The sequence below is a fragment of the Nanorana parkeri genome, unplaced genomic scaffold, assembly GCF_000935625.1.
Source record: "Nanorana parkeri isolate BGI_ZX_2015 unplaced genomic scaffold, ASM93562v1 scaffold1476, whole genome shotgun sequence".
In the NCBI taxonomy this organism is placed as follows: Eukaryota; Metazoa; Chordata; class Amphibia; order Anura; family Dicroglossidae; genus Nanorana; species Nanorana parkeri.
In genome coordinates, this window is record NW_017307744.1 from 173,570 (window position 1) to 194,027 (window position 20,458).

General features: G+C 41.2%; 1 protein-coding gene across 1 annotated transcript in view; it reads left to right on the top strand.

Annotated features, from left to right (window-relative positions):
• The first annotated feature begins 3,706 nt into the window (after positions 1-3,706).
• Positions 3,707-20,458, top strand: part of NIPSNAP1 (nipsnap homolog 1 (C. elegans)) — a 19,238-nt gene continuing 2,486 nt past the window's right edge. The window contains exons 1-7 of the mRNA XM_018570191.1: positions 3,707-3,942; positions 10,056-10,183; positions 12,030-12,075; positions 17,205-17,299; positions 17,365-17,435; positions 17,686-17,826; positions 20,197-20,228. Of these exons, the coding sequence (XP_018425693.1) occupies positions 3,857-3,942; positions 10,056-10,183; positions 12,030-12,075; positions 17,205-17,299; positions 17,365-17,435; positions 17,686-17,826; positions 20,197-20,228 (599 nt within the window). The 5' untranslated portion in view covers positions 3,707-3,856. The remainder of the gene's footprint in view (positions 3,943-10,055; positions 10,184-12,029; positions 12,076-17,204; positions 17,300-17,364; positions 17,436-17,685; positions 17,827-20,196; positions 20,229-20,458) is intronic.

A 20,458-nucleotide genomic window follows, 5' to 3' on the forward strand; every position in this document is an offset into this window, starting at 1 on the left:
CAAGCTGGCCCAAAACGAACAACCCTAATCTGTCAGCCCGCTGGATGTGCGGTAATACTGTATGTACGGTGGCTTCGGCTACATACAGTATACCGCGCTGAGCCAATCACAGCGAGCGATGTACACAACCTCTGCCAATCCAAGCAAGCTTTGTATTCATTAATAGAATACATTGCTCACCGTGACCGGCTCAGCGCGGTATATTGTATGTAGCTGAAGCTACTGTACATACAGTATTACCGCACATCCATCCATAATGTTTTTAAATGGTGTTGCCTCAGAAGTGGGGTAGTCTTATATGACGAGTATAGCCCAAAACCTATGTTTTAAGTGGAAAATTAGGGGGTCGTCTTATACACCCAGTCGCCTTATATGCCGGCAAATACGGTACTATTAGATCTAAACTGTTCTATTTTCTTTTTTGTCCCTGTGCTTCTACACCCAATGCAATGTCTATGGGTAAAAACCTACACCCTCAAAAAATGTAATTGTGCGTTTGGGTGGTTCCAATAAATTTTTTACCAATTAATCCCTAAAGGTAGGGGCACGCCTATAAATTATTCTCAGTTTGTCAGGAAGTATAGGGCCCAAGATCCTATCTTTTTTTTTAATATTCCAGTATTTCTTAAAAATAGGTCCTATATCTTTTCGTTGTGCTGAATATTCAGAAATAAAATATATCTACACCTCCTCCCTTGGTCAGTTAATAACCTCACATGGCTTCCAATACCATCTCTATGCCGATGACACTCAAATCTATCTTTCTACTCCACACTTCACCCCCTCTGTGTCCTTGCGTGTCACTAATCTACTAACTGACATATCAGTCTGGATGTCACAACATTTCTTAAAACTCAATCTTTCAAAAACCGAGCTCATGATATTTCCTCACGCCCATGGACTATCCAAATCCTGCCTACCGCAAAATTACTCATCCAGTCACGTGTTATATCTCGTCTTGACTATTGCAACTCCCTCCTCATTGGCTTACCTCTACACAGGCTATCCCCCCTTCAGTCCATCATTAACTTTTGACGGTCAAGCATGTTTGAAAACTTTGGTCGATTGTACGATGTTCGCATGGTTGGTGGCGTTTCTGTCCGTCAAAAGTCGTACGATTAACACTGCGCATGCGCAAACTAAAATAATTGTGGTCAATTACCGCAAGTCGCCCAGGTGTTTTTTTTTAACTACCGCTGATTGAACCTTGCGATAATCGGGGCAGGATGGGGCCGTCGTATGAAAATCGTACGACGGTTCGATCATCGGACGAAATGTTTCGTCCCATAATCGTAAGGTGTATGGGCACCTTAAGTCTCAGGTGAGTCTTCAGTCTCCTGAACTTGACACAGGTGGAAGAGTCTCTAAAGGCATCAAGTCACTTCTCCAAAGGTGGCAAAACTTGCAAGGTCTCTTATAGGTGGAAGTAGATTAGTCTCTCTAGTTGGTTTTAGGAACTTCTTGATAACTCTATCTTTAGGAAGTCCTGCTCCTAGAAAAGGACATGCTTGTATGATTATTGGCACAGACGACACTGATGAGCTTCATAGGCCTTCTACTGCTAGCAGAGTTCCTGGTGTGAGAGCCCAGTCACACCATATCCAGTGCGTCCCCGTGCAGTTTGCGCCTGGAACGCACTGGATCGCATAGATCAAACCGGGCCGCGTTCTGGGGCAACTGACAACTACAGAGGCCGAAATTCTCTACACCAGAGGGGATGCATCTAACGGAGATCAAACGCGTACTTAAGCCCTTGAACTAACTGTTCCACCAGGTCCACATAACCTGTTTGATTGCCTAGCCCTGGTGTAAAACCTTTGCCCGGTTACTGTTTGGGACACACGCACAGATGCTAACGCGTTTATAGACCATGCAACAGTCTCCACCTTCCTATCCATTGCACACTTAGAGGATTACAATTCCTCAGGAATCCCTACAGGAATGATGGTGTCCTTTTTCAGCCTAGATAGTGCAGCTTTTTCTTCAAACCTTTTGCTACCTGGAGTGTGTAAGGCTTTTAAACACACTCCTGGCTGCTATAGCAGCTTTGACTATGTTCAGGCCACACTAGCTGACTGTTGGCTTTGTGTTAGAAGTGATTTTGGCGGTTGTACATCCACCCAATAATGACCAAGGGGTACCCTGGGCACCACTGCCCCTCCTGCAGGCCTAGGAGAGCCATGGTGGGTGTCAGCGGCTAGAGTGCAGGGAGACCAGCAAACATCCGTTCACTGATCTCCCTTTCTGTAAATGAACCTGGAAGTGACGGTGAATTTGCCACTTCTGGTTTCAGAGCTGTCATTCCCCGGTGATCAGGGGCGTAGATAAGGGGGGTAGGGGGGTCCAACCCCCCCCCCCCCCCCGAGCCCCCAAAATCCCAATAAGTGTATACCAAGTGGTTTGTGTGAATTGGTACCAATTATAAGTCTTTTGAAAACATGGTTTTTATCCATATGCTGTCGAACAACAAAATCGGTATTGCTCAGGGTAAAGGATTGGTTTAGGAATAATATGGCTGGTATCTTTTTTTCAAACCTTTGTATGTCTGCTAGATAAAATCTTATAATTGGAGGAAGCTGAACCCCCCCCAGCAAAAAAAATTATCTACGGCCCTGCCGGTGATCTGTGCCTGATCACCTTCCACAAAGTAAAAAGGTCATATTAGGGGTCTAATAGACCCTAATGTCTCCTTAAAGAGAACTTGTTACCTATAATGTGCTATTACATATGGGACTATTAGCCCCCATGTAGTAGCAATAAAGGTAAGTAAAAAAAGTTTTAAAAAATAAAATAATTTATAAAATACCTTTTGCTTTGCACAAAGAATGATATCCCCAGCTGCTAGAAGCCTCCTGGGATACTCACGCCACACACGTGAGGAGGCTCTAAAGTGATATTAAACGCAAAATGTTTTTAAGCTATTTCAAATGCTGATTAAATCAATAACAATGATGCTGACAATGGATGCTTGATGTTCGAAAGTTTTAGTTTTCTGCATTTTTATCTGCTTCCCTGAGCATTGGCCCTGATATCCTGTTTTAGGATGTATCCTTAGCCTTGCACGGACCAATGGAGCCACCCTTGTGTGTGCTAGTAAGCTGTGTGTGTCTCTACAAACACACAGACCCAGCAAGGCAATCCACACCCCTCTCCTCTCTTCTCCAAGCTAGTAGATGGACAGCTGCTGGAGACTGCAAAAATGTTAAAAAAAAAAAAACACTTTGCCGAGTGATGAATATCTGTCTGAACTGGATTCATTTTTGAAAAAAAAAATTGAGTTTTAGACAGGGGCGTCCCGAGGCTGGGTGTCACCTGGAGCAGAGACCGGGTAACACCCCACCGTGACGTCATCCCGCAAAAAAAGTCCAAGCACGATTTTATGGGCGGATTTCGAGCTTTTCGGCTATGGTAATAGCTGCAAACGCGCAATATCCGTTCGTTTGTGCGGTTTCGTTACGCTACCGCTATGAGCAAATGGAGCCTCAGAAGTGAAAGATAAAAAATAACATGGGGGTGGGTGTTAAGTTCCTCTCAAGAATAACTATTACATAGTTATATGTACACTATTCTTCAATGACCTCCAGTACAGCAAATGTACAGAAACGCAACTTTGAACAAGGACTGCAAAAAAAGACTGTCCATACTTCCGAAGGACATAATCCCAACCCAAGTCGTTTGCTTCTATTTCCAAACATAGAGGAAAAAAACCCAATCAGCAGCCTTCTCCTCACACACACCAAATGAGTCAATTACTGCACAATAGCGCGCTTTAAAACTTTGCACACGCGCGGGACGGCGGGGGCGCGCACGCACGGGGAGCCACCTGAAATCCCATCTTTCATGTGACACTGGAAACATGCTGACAGCAAGAGTGTCCCTGATCCCGGCTCTGCGACAATGTCCCGGCCTCAGAGGAGGATGCATGGCCGAACTGACCTGTTGGTAAGAGGGCACCGCAGAGTAATTGTTATATACCATTTATTGCATGCCAAGGAAGACAGGTCATATCCATCCGCTGCCATAGCCATGCAGATGACTGTATGGCAGTGTGTGGAAGGGGGTGTGTGCGCACAATGTAAGTCGGTACCGTGTGCATACATAATTAGTAGACTCGACATATTACAAATTAAGTTAACCTTTGTCATCTGCAAATGGCTGTGCGCAGTGCCATATGTACTGTACGCTTGTATACACGTCTAGATTTAATATGCAAATCCTAACCTTTGCATTCTAATGAGATAGATTGATATTTTCAGTACCAGGATCGTATGCTATATTTCTATGTGTGATTGTGTCTCTTTTTAGTTATTTAGTTTTTTTCTTGTGTATTTGTCATAGATTTTCCGTATTCCAATCTGTTACTGTGATGTTTTGTTACACCTGTCTGTGCAGATCATCACATCCCTGTGTCACTAGTCCCCTCTCAAGTCTGCAGTGCCTGGGGTTGAGGGTAAAGGTTGTGTTTGTTTCATGGACTAAGACCGATTAACCTTTCACTGTTTCATCACGCTGTGCGTAAACAGGAACGTCTTTATAACGTTGTTTGTCCCACTAAAAAAAACTATTTCAGCAAAAATTTTTTTTTTTTTTTTTTTTTTTTTTTTAGTTTTATTTATTTTTCTTTAACTGTATTGTGAAAATTTAGACAAGCATTGTTATATGTTTGTAAGTATTTAGTGTTTATAGTATTTATAAAGTTAGTGGATAGGAATGTCAAACAAGGCAGGATCGGGTGCCAGCAGCTGTAATCTTTAACGCCACTGTTGGAGTGCAGAGCATTCTTTTCCAAAACTTCTCAACACCAGTATTTTGTTGTGTTCAAATCCCTTTCCCCATAAGTAGTGCTTATTGCATTTTTATTAAAAGTACAGTATTTAGACATGCATATACCTAAAGGTGCCCATACACCTGCCGATTATAGTATGATAATCGGCAGGTGTATGGGCAGTGTGCGACCTCTTCTACTGTAAGGTCGCACGACATTCGTCTTCCGAGCACGCTTGAAAACCTGCCGAAAATCGTACGTTTTTCGGCAGGGTTGGTGGCGTGGTCGGGAGACGAATGCCGCACAGGCCGGTGTGCGCAAGCACATTGCCCGCTTAGCACTGCAATCATCGGAAGCCCTCCCCTCAGCGGGGAGAGCTTGCGATGATCGCAAGTACGATCTGCCTGTCCAAGATGGGATCGTACGAAATTTTAATCACCTTACAACCATCGCACAACGAAAGTTGTGCGATGGTTGTAAGGTGTATGGGCAGCTTAAGACCATCAATAACCCTGCCCTAGTATCTGCTGTCATTTAACTGACAAGGACATGGAAGAAGTGTGGGAGATTGTTAATTGAACAGATAAAGCTAAACTTGCAAAAATTGCTTGTTGAAGCAGACCTGTAGTCAAGAAGTGACGCTATGTCCACCTGAACATCATGCTGCCTATGTGCCATAAGAATTAAAGCTGAATTTCAGCTAAATACAAAGATGAAATGTGTATATATTGGAGCTGGTTTTCTAACCAAATGTTTAGTATTTCTGTCCATATGGTCCAAAGGCATAGCCCTGTCTGGCGGAGGAGGAGACCTGATTTTTTTTTTTTTTTCTTGTCTTTCCAAGACATCAAATGAGACGGCATGACTCCACCACCAGTGACAGAAAACACGATCACTACAGACCTTGCAATGGATAGTCCGTCAGTATTTGTGTTGAATTGCTTGCTACTTGTATTTTGAAGTTGTGTGTGTGGGAAGGAAGGTCGCTATCTCATGGGCTGTCCTGGTCCCAGTGCAGTTTCTGGCTGGTACCTTCTCGTTGCTTTTTTTTTGACCCATGGACAGCCTTCCAGATGGGTAAGGGCTTGGTCTGCATCCCCCTCTTCATCTCCAAGACTAAGGAATCCAGGACTTCCCCTGGTCCAGCTCCCTTGGCAGAGGAAGGTTCCTGTTGGCGGTGGTGGCACGAGGCCACATTCCCTGCAGCTATAGCTTCTCCCTGACCAGCGGAGCAATAGCCAGGGTGGGGGCAGGTGTTGCGGCCAATGGATTTTTCTCTGCTGCAGTTAAGTAACTTTAATAGGTCTTGTCCCTCCCTGTACAGTGAAAGGAGCAGCAACATGCTGATTAACTCATGCCTCTGTCACTCTGTTCCTGCCTCTTTTCAGCAAGTTCCTTGTTAACACATGAGCACTGCAGTACAACCGACTCCTTGTGCAGCTTCTCCCTCTAACAGTCTGAGCTCTGCTATACAGGGATTCCAAGATGCTAATATCAAGTCAATGCACTAATTGCATTAAAAATGAATGTAATGATGTTATATAATTTTTTTTTAAATAAATGTAAGCTGGGTAAGTACCTGAATTTGCTTTGATACCAGCCCCTCTCAATACCTGTATATCAGAGCTCAAACTGTGAAGCTGCAGCTTAGTTTGTGTGTCCATTAATTTGTGCATTTTACAACTGCCTGGCGTTTAGCCTTAATCGTTCTTACCTGTGATTCCCCTCTGGGTTTGACAGACCCAATGATTCTCCACCATGCCTTGGCTAAGGTGCAAACATTATACAGTTTCTTATTTACGAGGCATTGAAATGTGCAATTTGAGTAGAAGATGGAAAGCCAGCCTGTCCCTGCGGTTATGTATGTTTTGTAGTGGAGGTCCCTAATTTATGGATTGCTGTATCAAATTCAAATATAACAGGTGGTGGTCAGTTATACTGAAAAGCTGCCGCTTCCACAATATTGATTTTCAAAGCTGTAATGAACTCAGATGAAATTGACTCTCTTCATGGTTAGAAGTAGGGATGTTCAGATAGCAGTGCCGATACTTGGCATTTTCATGAGAACTACCAGGGTTGCAGCGGTTGCAGCTGGGACCTGGCTCTGGCGCTCCACCACTGTCCTGAAATCATTAGTCTGTATTGTTTTAAAATAACTATACCATGACATTAAACAAAAGTGTATCAGTACTTGTATCTGTTAGTACTTGGACACGTCTCAGTACTTGAAAAAATGGTATCGGTGCATCCCTTCTATATGTTTTAAAAAAAACAAAAACATGCATAAAACAGAGATGTACAAATCCCAGGAACTCCATGTGCTCCTTACAAAAGACCCCTGCCTCCTAACTTTTTGAATTTTTCTCTAGTCTAGTCTTGCAGCTAGAAAAGTATCTGTACTTGTACCGAGTACGGTACTTGGTATCTGACCATCCCTAGTTAGAAGCATATAATGCAGCAGGATGTGAGCTAATATGTTGCGCTTGGTTATTTCAACAATTCATAGTGATATTCAAATCGTGAAAGGTGATTTTAGACGAATAAAATATTAATTTATACTATTTATCATTTTTATAAATTTAATATTTTATTCGTCTAAAATCACCTTTCACGATTTGAATATCACTATGAATTGTTGAAATAACCAAGCGCAACATATTAGCTCACATCCGATCACATTGATACACATTGTTGCAGCTGGTATCCTATTGATTGATTTTATTTATTTATCTATATTTATAATCTCCTAGCGCAATCAATCTGAACAAACTATAATGCAGCAGGGTTCCTGAGCACAGTGGAGAAACACATGTTGGTATTTGTATAATTCAGTAAATATGCATATGACTGGTGAACCTGTCCATTACCATACAGGTGATTGCAATATTAGGTCTACCCATGGTACGAGCAGTTTCACACACCCAGTTTAGAAATCACAAACCGTATTTTATCTTGATATACCAGGACTCATCAGCTTCATTCATGTATCCACTGCTCCATACTTGACATTCCTTACAGAGCATAGCATACCTCCTGTACCTAAAACTCTCAACCCTAATAACCCCTCACCTGCTATTAATCCCAAACTCCTATAATTCCCCCACCTTGCACAGCATGTCCCCACTCCTCCAGATTAAGTTATTTGGCTGCACAATGGCTTAAGATGCAACTGAAGACAGAAGTTTCTGTCTTCAGAAACTGTGTCCCAGCGGGGAGGAGAGAAACTGTCACAGGCGGCCAAGCGCTGCGGGAGGAGAGCGATGTGAGCGGCCGGCGTCTCCCCGCTCCACTCAGCCTCCTGTCACAGATCAAATGAGAGCAGTGTGGGCCGAGACAGCCAGCGCTGCCACAGCAGGCTGAGCTCCGCTCGTTCAGCCTCCTGTGAAAGCGTCCCAGGAAGGAGAGCGGTACAAAAATTCATCGATCACGGAGTGTTTGTAAATAATTGAGGACATAGTATGTTTACTGTGTCCTCCATTATGAATGAATGGCAAGTGATCTACATCCCCTCCTGTTCATTCATGATTGTGGTTATAGTTCTCATGTTATGAATGAACAGAAACACTAAGTATAGAGGATTCCTGTTCATTGATAACAGGGGCTGCAGAAAAAGAGATTGAGAACTCTCAATCTGTGTCCTCAGTCTCTTTTTCTATTTTAGACCCCTAATATTTCCCTGAATCCCCTAAAAGTAAAGTAAACAATAAAAAAATTAATAAACAATTAAATTTTTTATTAACTATAAAAACATTTTTGAAAACATTAAAATAAAAAACTTTTTGGTTTCGGCCTGACATTTTTTTTAAATTTCGGTTTTTAAATTTTCATTTCAGTGCACCTCTAGTTATAACCCTTTTTTTTCTGTTTTGGACAGGATCATAAAATTTAGCTACAGTTCTACTTTAATGGGAGGTGAAGGAGAGGGTGTTTAGCTATAGTTAATTCGGCTCTATTGGTCCCCCGGGAAAAAGGGCCCTGTTGCAACCACAACCTTTGCTACCTTTGTTCTACACACATACAAAGTATAGCTCCTTCATTGTCACTGCAACACTTAACAAATAATCCTTCCAATAATATCCTTGCATATTCTCAATAATCACATCTTTTGTTTTAGAGCAGCTAGATTCAGGCATACTCATGCACACATTCACATCCATTTCTCCAGTGTTGTATATAAATATCCTCTATTCACAGATAGAAGAAACCCTCCTAATGATACACAGACAATAACCTATAATCACTCTCGCTAAATTAACTGTAATCACTGTCTTTTATCTACTGCTTTGTGTTGCTGCATCTAGTTCAACCTTTTGTTCATTTGTCCACATTGATGGTAATGGATTTGGTTGGTTGTACAAAATAAAAGGAACAGTTTGATGTAGATGGAGTATAACATGCTTTTGGCTTTTATGGTTATTGCTAGCGGTCCTGCTTTCTGTTGACATGTATATTCCTTTGTTTTTGCTTACAGATTGCTACATTGCTATAGTCTGAGATGTAACTAAATTACAGGAAAGTAGGCACTGGAAGGATGGAGAAAGTTCTTCTTCAGGTCCTCCTCTGCTGATTAGGCAGTGGGTGGGTGCAATAGCCAGCCTGCTATCGGCTATTTCAAATTGCAGTGAGCTCTCCTCACTGCTTTGCACTGGCCGTAGGAGTATTTGTCCCCTCTGATCCTGCTTGGAGCAGTGGGGATCGGAGTGGACACAGAGCTGATGACACACTGGCTCCCAGCAGGCAAGTAGAATCAACTAATCGATTTACATCGATTTGTTGTTGCAGTCCTAGTTATCATGAATTTAAGATGTGACCCTGTGTCCAGCTCCTAAAAGATGCCTAGGCACGGGGAGCCCTGTTTGTCAATTTTGTTTGTGATTGTGGAACTATGTGAAGCACTAGTTTTTGTTTTTTTTAAATACTACAAATCAAAACTGGGGGGAAAGTGTTTTCTGTACGTTTTTTTTTTTTCTTCTTTCTTCTTCCATATCTGTCCTAGTGTAGGTAGCTGCACTTTGTAAGAAAGTATATTTACTGCCGTAGATGAATCACACAGCAAAAAATTTCAAAAGTGTGTCCATCATTTACGAACAGAAACTAAAAACAAGCTCAGTCATGAAGTGGGTTAAACTGATTTACATGAACGTTTTCTCTGAGTTTTATATTTCTTCTTATGATATAGACCCCGTTGCTGGTGTTAGAGACTAGTTATAAACTGTAAATCCCATTTGTGTTTATTTTTGTTTTTTAACAAATTATTTTTGCATCACCCTTTTCCTTATTGCAATGATAGGTATTCCTCTGATAACAGAGAGAGCAGCTGGCTTCGCTCACTGTTTGTGCGGAAAGTGGATCCTCGCAAAGATGCGCATTCAACTTTGCTTTCTAAGCAGGAGACCAGTGGACTGTACAAAATTCAATGTAAGTAAACCATTTTCGAAGTCTTCATGTTTTTGCTGGTTAACGTTTTGGTCATTAAACAAGAGTGAAGGCTATGAAGCATGAAACATTTCGTGTCACCCATTAAACTATTTGATTATTAAAATGGATTAGCCAATATTGAAATTGTGCGGCTGCAAAAGGCAATTTTTGTGCTATCCATTTATTTTTAATTGAATTCCTTAGCTATGTTATTTAGGTCAATAGGTTTAATTGCTTATAAATTCTAACTCACCCCTTCCCAGTCTACATCAAAAACCTTCAAAAGTGAGCTGAATCTTTTGTAGCAGCCTACACATGCGGTATAATTGAACTTGTCGGTGCTATTAATTTTCTTGGAAGACTTAATTGTAAACACTCAAGGCCATATTACAATAGCAGTTTTTCAGCATCGCAGTGACAAGGTGGCCAAAGAGCACACACAGGATTGCTTCTTTGCTGGCCAAAACACTGCAGAATCTAATTTGCCAGCAAGGGAATAAGAAGTGTAACAGAGCAACACCTCACTTCTTCAGACAATGAGGAAGGGACACCCATTGTTTCCCAAGTCATCTTTAGGATGGCATACATGACAGATGACTCTACTCACCAGACAGGAAACACAATTCCCAGAACACTTTAAAAAGCAGCCCTTCCTACTGCTGCCTCTGTCCTGTCTTTCTAGCACATCAGCAGGCAATTCCCTGTGTATTTTTCTTATAGTTAGTAGCCTTTCTGTGAAGACCTTCCTTCTTTGCTGATTGTCATGTAGGGTCTAAAGCCTTGGTTCTCAACTAATGGGTCGTGACCCAAAAGTGGGTCAAGACCCCATGTTCAGTGGGTCGCCGCGTGCCTTCCACTTTTCTAGGTGCGAGGCTCCTCAGCCTCCCCTAGCGCAGCACTGTCAGTTCTCGCACCAAACACCCATTAAAAATATGCTGCCTGGTGCCAAATGTCAGCTTGGGGTGAATGGGCTGGGGCTATGGCCGTGAGGGAAATCCATCTATACGTACAGCTCCATCACTTGTACTGTAGAGGTGCCTGGACCAGAGTGATGTCACATTCTGGCTCCCACCACCTCTACAGGGCACGCAAAGGGAGCTGTACAAGCAATGCACATATGGATGGAGCTCTGTCACAGCACAGCAGCCGACACTGGACCCCAAGCTGAGGATCCACTCCAGTTCTTGTAAGGTATGGAGACTGGGTGGATCTTTTGAATGGCACCCCAATCGCACCTCCCACCCACAGTTTGATCGCCCGCACCAGAACGCGCGGTACCGCAATGCTGTGCATTGCAGTGCGACTTGGTGACCAAGGACAAATGTGGGTCCTGAGGTTATACAGGTTAAGAACCTTTTGGTCTAGAGGATCTCTGCAAACCTGATGCTTGTAGAAGGGGAGGGAGTCCTTTGTTAAATCTCTCCCATATCTACATATTGGGACTTGTCCCCCGCCCCCTCTAGAGGTTTGGAGGCAACTGCTGGCAGTTTCCATTCTTGGGGCCTTCCGCCTGCACTTCTCTCTGCATGTGTACTACTTGCCAGATGTAGACTGAGTAGGACTGTTGTCAACACCACAAGTAATGTACTTCCAACAGCTCTGACCTCCAGGAAGCCTGAAACTGCAAGGCCACACTATGCTGGAAGGAGAAGCGACCTAGAGTGGTTTCTGTTGCAGTGCTCAGCCATGTTCTTAGCAGTCATGTTCTGTACACCCCTCATAATGGAGCCTCTGTTTAGTGAAGCTGTGAACCCCAAAGACATACAATGTGATTTGCTTTAGTTATCTAAATAATGACATTAACCTCCTCCTTTTTAAAGTTTACACATCCTCCTTTTTGTTTCAGTTCATAATGTAAAACCAGAATGTTTGGATGCTTATAACCAGCTGACGTAAGCATTTTTTCATTTCCTTTGCAATTGACTTGCCTGTGTGTAAACTGGGTACCTTTTACCGGTCTTTGATTTTTTTTTTTTTTTTTTTCCTTGTCTGTGTGTGAATTGAGTACATTGACATTTTTTGATTTCTTTCCTCATGGAAGTCTTTTGTTCTCAACTTACAAACAGCATAAAAAGGAGCAAATCTGTGCTTTTTTTATAACATTAAAAGCCACAAAAAAAAACCACCAAGCTTATCACATTAATATTTTTCTCCAGATATTTATGATTAAAAGTTTTATTGCTATGACATTAATAACTACCTGAAAAAACAAAATAAACTATTGACAACCAGTAGCTTTTAACTGGAGATAATGGTATTGGTAGTTTTTAAAATGGTATGCCCGTGTTTTGAAGAGGAGGCAACATGCAGTATGCATAAGGCTATGAGAGCCAAGTCTACATGCTGATTGAGTATTAGTGGGCAACACTTGGCACTCATCTTAGAAAATAACTTTGCCACTGGTAATACCAACTAGAGGCTTGGTAGTTGCATCACCCCTGTAGCCTAGAGAGCGACAGGGTAGTGTGTAAATGCAGCCTGTAGTACAGCTCAAAATACATTTACAGGCATTGATGGGCAGAGAATTTAGCAGCACCTCTAGCCAAGGAATACAAAACAAAAATTGAAAGGAGGAGAGCAAGGCTGAAAGTGCCTTTACTAACTACAAGCTTACAGTGTGTGCACAATTATTAGGCAAGTGAGCATTTTGACCAAATCACCATTTGTATGCATATTGTCCTAACTCCAAGCTGTATAAACTTGAAGGCTTATTGGATTGAAGTATATCAGGTGATGTGTATTTGTGTAATGAGGGAGGGTGTGGCCTCAGGAGGCCAACACCCAATGTCAAGGTGTGCATAATAATTAGGCAGCTTCTTTTCCTCAGGCAAAATAGGCCAAAAAAGACCATTTAACTGACTCTGAAAAGTCAAAAATTGTAAAAAGTCTTTCAGAGGGATGCAGCACTCTTGAAATTGCTAAGATATTGGGGCGTGATCACAGAACCCCCAAACTTTTTGTTGCAAATAGTCAACTGGGTCGCAAGAAACGTGTTGAGAAAGAAAGACGCATTAACTGCAAGACGAATTAACTGCCAAAGATTTGAGAAGAATAAGACGTGAAGCTACCAGGAACCCATTATCCTCCAGTGCTGTCATATGCCAGAACTGCAAGCTACCTGAAGTGCCCAAAAGTACAAGGTATTCAGTGCTCAGAGACATGGCCAAGGTAAGGTAGGCTGAAACCAGACCACCACTTAACAAGACACATAAGGCCTCAAAATACGCTGCGTATATTCACATATTGTCCTATAAGCAGCATATGCAACTAAATGGCTCCATACACATAGCTGCGTATGGAGACGTATATGTGCGCTGCGTAAAGATGCACAAAAACAGAATGGAACCGAGATGCGTCCAGGCAGCGTATTTTACCTGCGTGAGGCCTAAGTTGAAACGTCAAGACTGGGCCAAGAAATATCTGAAGACAGCGTTTTCAAAGGTTTTATGAACTGATGAGATGAGAGTGACTACTAACAGACCAGATGGATGGGCCCGTGGCTGCAGAGCTCCACTTCAATTTCAACTCAGACGTCAGCAAGGTGGAGGTGGGGTACTGGTGGGCTGGTATTACTAAAGATGAGCTAGTTGGACCTTTTTCAGGTTGAAGTTGGACTCAAAATCAACTCCCAAACCTACTGCCAGATTTTAGAAGACACTTTCTTCAAGCAGTGGTACAGGACAAAGTCTGTATCTTTCAATAAGACCGTGATATGTATGCAGGACATTGCTCCATCACATGCATCAAAGTACTCCACTGTGTGGCTAGCCAGTAAAGGCCTTAAAGATGAAAGAATAATGACATGGCCCCCTTCCTCACCTGACCTAAACCCTATTGAGAACTTGTGAGACCTTCTTAAACGTGAAGGAAAACAGTACACCTCTTTGAACAGTGTCTGGGAGGCCGTGGTTGCTGCTGCACAAAAAGTTGATAGTCAACAGATGAAGAAACTGACAGACTCCATGGATGGAAGGCTTATGATTGTTGTTGAAAAGAAGGGGGGGCTATATTGGTCACTGATTTTGAAAATGTCAAATTTTTATTTGTAAATTTTGTGTTTGCTTATTGTTCTCATTTTAACAGATGAAAACAAACAAGTGAGATGGGAACATTTTCATTTTACATTTAGTTGCATAATCCGCACACATAGATATTCTCCTAAGAATGCCAAAACCTCACCTTTTACTTTCTTAAATATTCAGGTTTGAGGTCTATTAACATTTTGGATTGACCGTGAGCACTGTAGTTCAATAATGAAATTAATCCTCAAAAATACAACTTGCCTACTAATTGTGCATGCAGTGTAGATCAATAAAATTATAATATAAACTGGAGTTCCACGTTAATATGGTAAAATGTCAGCCATGTCACCCTTGAAATATATTGTATTCTTAGGGACTGCGTGAGCATTTTGAAGTCGTATCATTCTGACCACTCGACCTCTAACTAAGCATTGTTCTTTCAAACATTCTGGATATGTTAAAAGTAGGGATGCGCCGCTACTGTTTTTTCGGTATCGAGTACAAGTACTGGTATTTTTGTTTCGGTACTCGCCGATACAGAGTACTGGTACCTGGCTTCCTCATGTCAGAGCCTTCGGCAAGGAAAACTGCACAAAAGTGACATCACCAAATCTCCTGAAACTAGCAGAGGCAGGAGAGCCTTAGATCTCACACTGAAATATACAGCTACAGTCGTATGGAAATGAAAGTGCACCCTCTTTTGAATTCTGAGGTTTTAAGTATTGGGACATAACAATCATCTGGTCCTTGGTAGTTCTTAAAATTAGGTAAACACAACCTCACAACGACACATGATATATTACATTGTGTCATTATTTATTTTGCAAACATAAAGCCAAAATGGAGATGTTATGTGTGGAAAAAGTACACCCTTACTGCTTCCAAAGGAATTAAGAGGCTAAGTAGCAGCGAGGAGGATTATTCACATGTGGAAAACATTCAGGACAGTTGCCTATCTTCCCAGGAGTGGACATCCCAGCAAGTTCATTGCAAGTTCAGAAATTGCACACACAAAAAATCAATGAGTTACATCTCAGACTCTACAGGCTTCAGCATGTTAAATGTTAAAGTTCATGACCGTACATTTAGGAAAAGACTGAACAAGTATTGTATGGTTTGTTTGGAAGGGTTGCCAGGAGAAAGCCTCTTCTCTCTAAAAAGAACGAGGCAGCAGAGTTTAGATTTGCAAAGTAGCATCTGAACAAACCAAAAAACGTCTGAAATATTGTCCTTTGGACAGACAAGACCAAAGTGGAGATGTTTGGCAATAATGCGCAATAACATGTTTGGCGAAAGCCAAACACAACATATGAGCACAAATACCTCATACAAACTGTCAAGCACGGTGGTGAAGGGGTGATGATTTGGGCTAGTTTTGCAGGCACAGGACTTGGGCACCTTGCAATTGTTGAGTCGACCATGAGCTCCTCTGTATACCAAAGTATTCCAGAGTCAAATATGAGGCCATCCTTTTCGACAGGTAAAGCTTGGCTGAAATTGGGTCATGCAACAGGACAATGATCCCAAGCACACCAGCAAAACTACAACAGAATGTCTGAAAAAGAAAATAATCCAGGTGTTTTAATGGCCCAGTCAAAGTCCAGACCTCAATCTAAATTAAACACTGTGGCAGGACCATAAGAGAGCTGTACATAAACAAATGCCCGCCATCCCCAATGAACCGAAGCAATGTTGAAAAGAAAAGTGGGCCAAAATTCCTTAACAACGATGTGAGAGCTGATCGTCCTACAGAAATAAATTACTTCACGTTATTGCTGCTAACGGTTGTTCAACAAGCTATTAAATCATGAGGTGTATTTTGTTTTTCACACATGGCTTCTTCATTTTGGCTTTAGAATTGTAAAATAAATAATGACACAGTTTAATATGTCATGTGCTGTTGTTCATTTTGAGGTTGTATTACCTATTTTTAAGACCTGCTCGGGACCAGATGATTTTGATTATGTCCTGATACTTAAAACTATAGAATTTAAAGAGGGTGTACTGTCTTTTTCATGTGACTGTATAACGCATGTAAAACGCACAAGAATGCGTTGGCTCACTTGCATACCAGGAAGTGTACTGCTCATTTTTGAGAAGTCCGACAAAAGTTAAATTTTCAGGGTATCTCTAAGGCGCAATTAACGGTTCAACATTTTCCATATAACATTGCAGATAATAATATTACTTAAATATGACTGGACTTATTTCATATGCTTGTATAGCACCACATCCCTCTCAACTAAACCTGTAATTACACAAAGGGTACTGGAATTTTCAGGTGCCAATTCAAGAGATTCACACAAAGACTTCCCACTTCATTAAAATGTTTCAGTGGTAGGTGTTTGTGTGAATCTTTTGAAGTGGCACCTTCAAAGTCCCAGTGCCCTTTTTGTAATTACAGAAATAACAATGTGTAAAATGCAGTATTTAGCAATACGCCTATGTCAAGTTGCCACATTGTATTGGTTTATACAAAGGTCCCGTTCACAATTCTAGATCTAGGTTCTGCTTTTTTAACGATGACATGTGCTTTCTGAGTGCCTTTTCTCTGCAATGTGTGCAGTAATGGAAACCTCGCCCAAACTGAGTCACTGAACACTAAAATGCATACGGCTTCATAGGTGACAATGGTGGTGGTGGGGAGTTATGTATGAGCATTCCCATGTATAAAAATGGTCACATCTACTGAAAAGGGCATATAGATTGCATTATTAGATTAGTGTGGATCTGATTTTTAATGCATGGGAGTTAATTTACCTTGCACATAGGAGCAGGAGATTTAGACTTCAAATTTACTGACATTTTAAGGTATCTAGTTAGATGGTGCATAGTATGTTTTCATAGTTCACACATTAGGCAAACAAGAAAGGTACACTATTTTATTATTTTATTTCCTGCATTACAGTGTTAAAAGTAACAGAATAACGGAATTTAGGTTTTAAACTCTTCTTTTTTTAATGTTTGTATAAAAAATGTGTTGCTTCCTTCACATACAGAGAAGAGGTCCTACCCAAGCTGCACCAGGATCCAGATTACCCATGTGATCTGGTGGGTAATTGGAACACATGGTATGGGGAGCAAGACCAAGCAGGTGAGTGCAGATATTTTGGGCGGGCATTGGGATTGTTTCTGGTTAAATGCTGATTTCCCTTTCAGTTCATCTATGGCGATTCTCTGGGGGATATCCTGCTCTCGTGGACAGTATGAATAAGTTAAGAAATAACAAGGTAATGGACATCTGACAGAGCCTCATGTGTGAATTTGGTAGAAACCCATCTGCTTTTATATGTTAATCATTCAGTGCCTTTTCTTCATTTCCTTTTTAGACTGTCCAGTTCATCACTCGTTAATTTGTCCTCCCATTCTTTTTCTTGAATTTCTTCCTTTTTTCCTTGTCGTTGATATCCTCCTCAAAAAACATGCCTGCCAATACTGGATCATTCATGCTAATGCAACACCATCTCCTTTCTCCTGCAGGAATACCTGGCTTTCCGTGAGGAGCGTAGCCACATGCTGCTCTCCCGCAGAAACCAGCTTCTTCTTGAGTTCAGCTTCTGGAATGAACCAGTGCCTCGCAAGGGACCCAACATATATGAATTACGCACATACAGGTTAAAGGTAACATTCCAACATCCATTTGCAGAGAAAGTCCTGCTTGTTAATGCTTATGAAATCCATTTGGCAACTGGTGTGAGGCCTAAACATTTGGATAAAGTTGTACTAACAGTACTCCAAAAACTCTCTTAATTTGACCACACAAGTTTAGCTAGTCATGCACTATTGGAAATGTGTTCTTTTTCCATATGAAGTGAGATCCTGCATATGCATGTTCTTGCAATAAATCGGAAGCCAAAAGGTAAACTCCTGCTCAGACTAGTTTTATCTCAGGCACTTTTTTGGTAAACCAATTATACAGAAGTTCTCACACTTCATGTACATCCTCCTTTTTTTTGTTTTGTTAGTGTTTATGACATGCTTTGGAGGTTTCCTTTTGCTCCCTGTCCTGGAGACATAACAGGAAGTTACAAAAATTCTCCCACATGAGTATTTGTCACTGTAACAACTGTTCCCATTGAAATAATTTTCCCTCACCTATTTTCCTGGTGACGGCTATACCGTTTTGGATCCCCCATCGTTTTCTGCACTATTAATTATGGTTACCATAGCAAATAATGGGGGTGTGTTTTACCAGTAGGGACACAGACAGCAGTGTAAAAAAACAACAGGTGGACCCCCTTATTCTTGTTTGGGAGTTTTTTGTCCTTGTGGGAGCAGCCTTGTCAAAACCTCCAATTTCTGCAGGATGAAGGCAATCCACAGGGTGTATTACTGAGAACAAGAATACTTAGTGCCTCTTGTACACACATTTACATAGCAATAAAAACTTGTCAGAGGTTCCATCCTTTCCTATTCTATCCAAAACCTAAAAGAAAAAAAGTTTTGGCTAGAAATGCATTTTAATCTCTGACTCTGAAGACCTAAAAGTGTTTGAAAACCCTAACAATGAAATTCTCCTATTTACTCTCTTGTCTTTTTAAACTTATTTTTGAAATTTGTTTTCTTGTATCTGTTGGTCCTACCAGAGATCTTGTGAGTCTCTAACTTCCTGTAATCTCAAACATTGTTATGAGTTCTAAATATTTCTTTGTACTACAGAACACCTTCCCTATTTTATGGAGGTGAGTAGAGGGGGAGCGGGGTGTCTTGTAGTCCTAATATACTTCCTGCCCTAGGGTGACAACGCTTCTCCTCTATGGATATAGTACAAGCAGTGAGCATTGTCACCCTAGCATATGAAGTGTGTTACGGCCAAGATCACCAGGTGAAAATGAAGGAAAAAACTTGCAAAAAGAGAATAATTAATCCGCCACATCTACGGACCGGTAACCTGCAATATATTACTTTTTTTGTTCTTGGGTTTAGATGACGTTTTGAATGGCACATGAACACTTATTGTTTCCATGTTTAAGTCCCTGTTCACACCTGGCCCTTTTGACACTCAAAGCTAAGCGTGACAAAACTCTCAACAGAAAGAAATCCCATTAATTTCTTTGGCCCTGTTCACACCTTTTAGTGTTTTGTCTCAAGCTGAAAAGGTGCATGAGCTTTATTCGAGCAGATTACATGGCGTTTGGCTGCATAGACTTCAATGGAAGCGCATGAAAACGCATGACAAGAATTTGGAAAATTTCTGTGTGGTTTGTGCACAAGTTTGCTCATTCACTGCAATGCATTTCAATTTGCACAATAAAATGAGTGTCTTTTCACATGCAAAAACACTTACACCTTGGTTGTGAACAGAGAATTAAGCAGAATTAAACCACTGTGTGCTGGGTGGGCTTTTGCCATAATGTGCAAATTTGCACAGCAAATTATGGCACACTTACCTTTTTAAAAGTGTGATTTCTCCAGCACTGTGAGATACAGGCTCTGCCTTTTGCAAAACTACAGGCTGCCTGTAGGAGGGGCGGATACAAGACCAGACACCCTGGACAAAGAGAGATCAGCAGTGACCGGTCTTCATTACAGGAAGCTCCTGCACAGAGGAAAACTGTCACATGATGGATGAATGCACAGATCGGGGAAAAATACACAAAGCTCACCAAGATTCAAAAAAGAATATGCATGTCTGTAAAGGTTCTCATTTATCCAGGTCATGGTATATCTGTAAAAAAATAAGTCACGGTAACTGGACTTGCTGTATTTTTCTTGAAGATGTTTTACTGGTCATCCGACCAGCTTTCTCAATCCAGAGTTGAGAAAGCTGGTTGGATAACCAGTGAAACGTCTTCAAGAAAAATACAGTTGCCTTGACTTATTTTTACAGATAAGAATACGCATGGCTCCTTTATATTTAGACAATATTTGCTTATCCCGGAGTTCAGCTTTAAGAATCTAAAAGCAGTTAAACTGACTTTGTACAAATGTATACAATTTATGAAAACGTGCAGCATTCTCCCTAATAATGTAAATCTCTTACTTTTCTAGCCAGGAACAATGATTGAATGGGGAAATAACTGGTGAGTTACATGGTGTTAATACATGTTTATATTTCCTTTTGCATTGATCAGACACAGGAAGTAGTAAACTTAAGGAAAATACATCTCTTTGCTTCTACAAAAATATGTTGTTTTTTTTTTTTTATATGACCACTGACAGAGTATTTCCTTATATCTATAGCTCACAGTACATTAGCAGGATCTGTAAGTTGTAGATAAAATAATAAAACAATGTGGTGTGCTGGGCATAT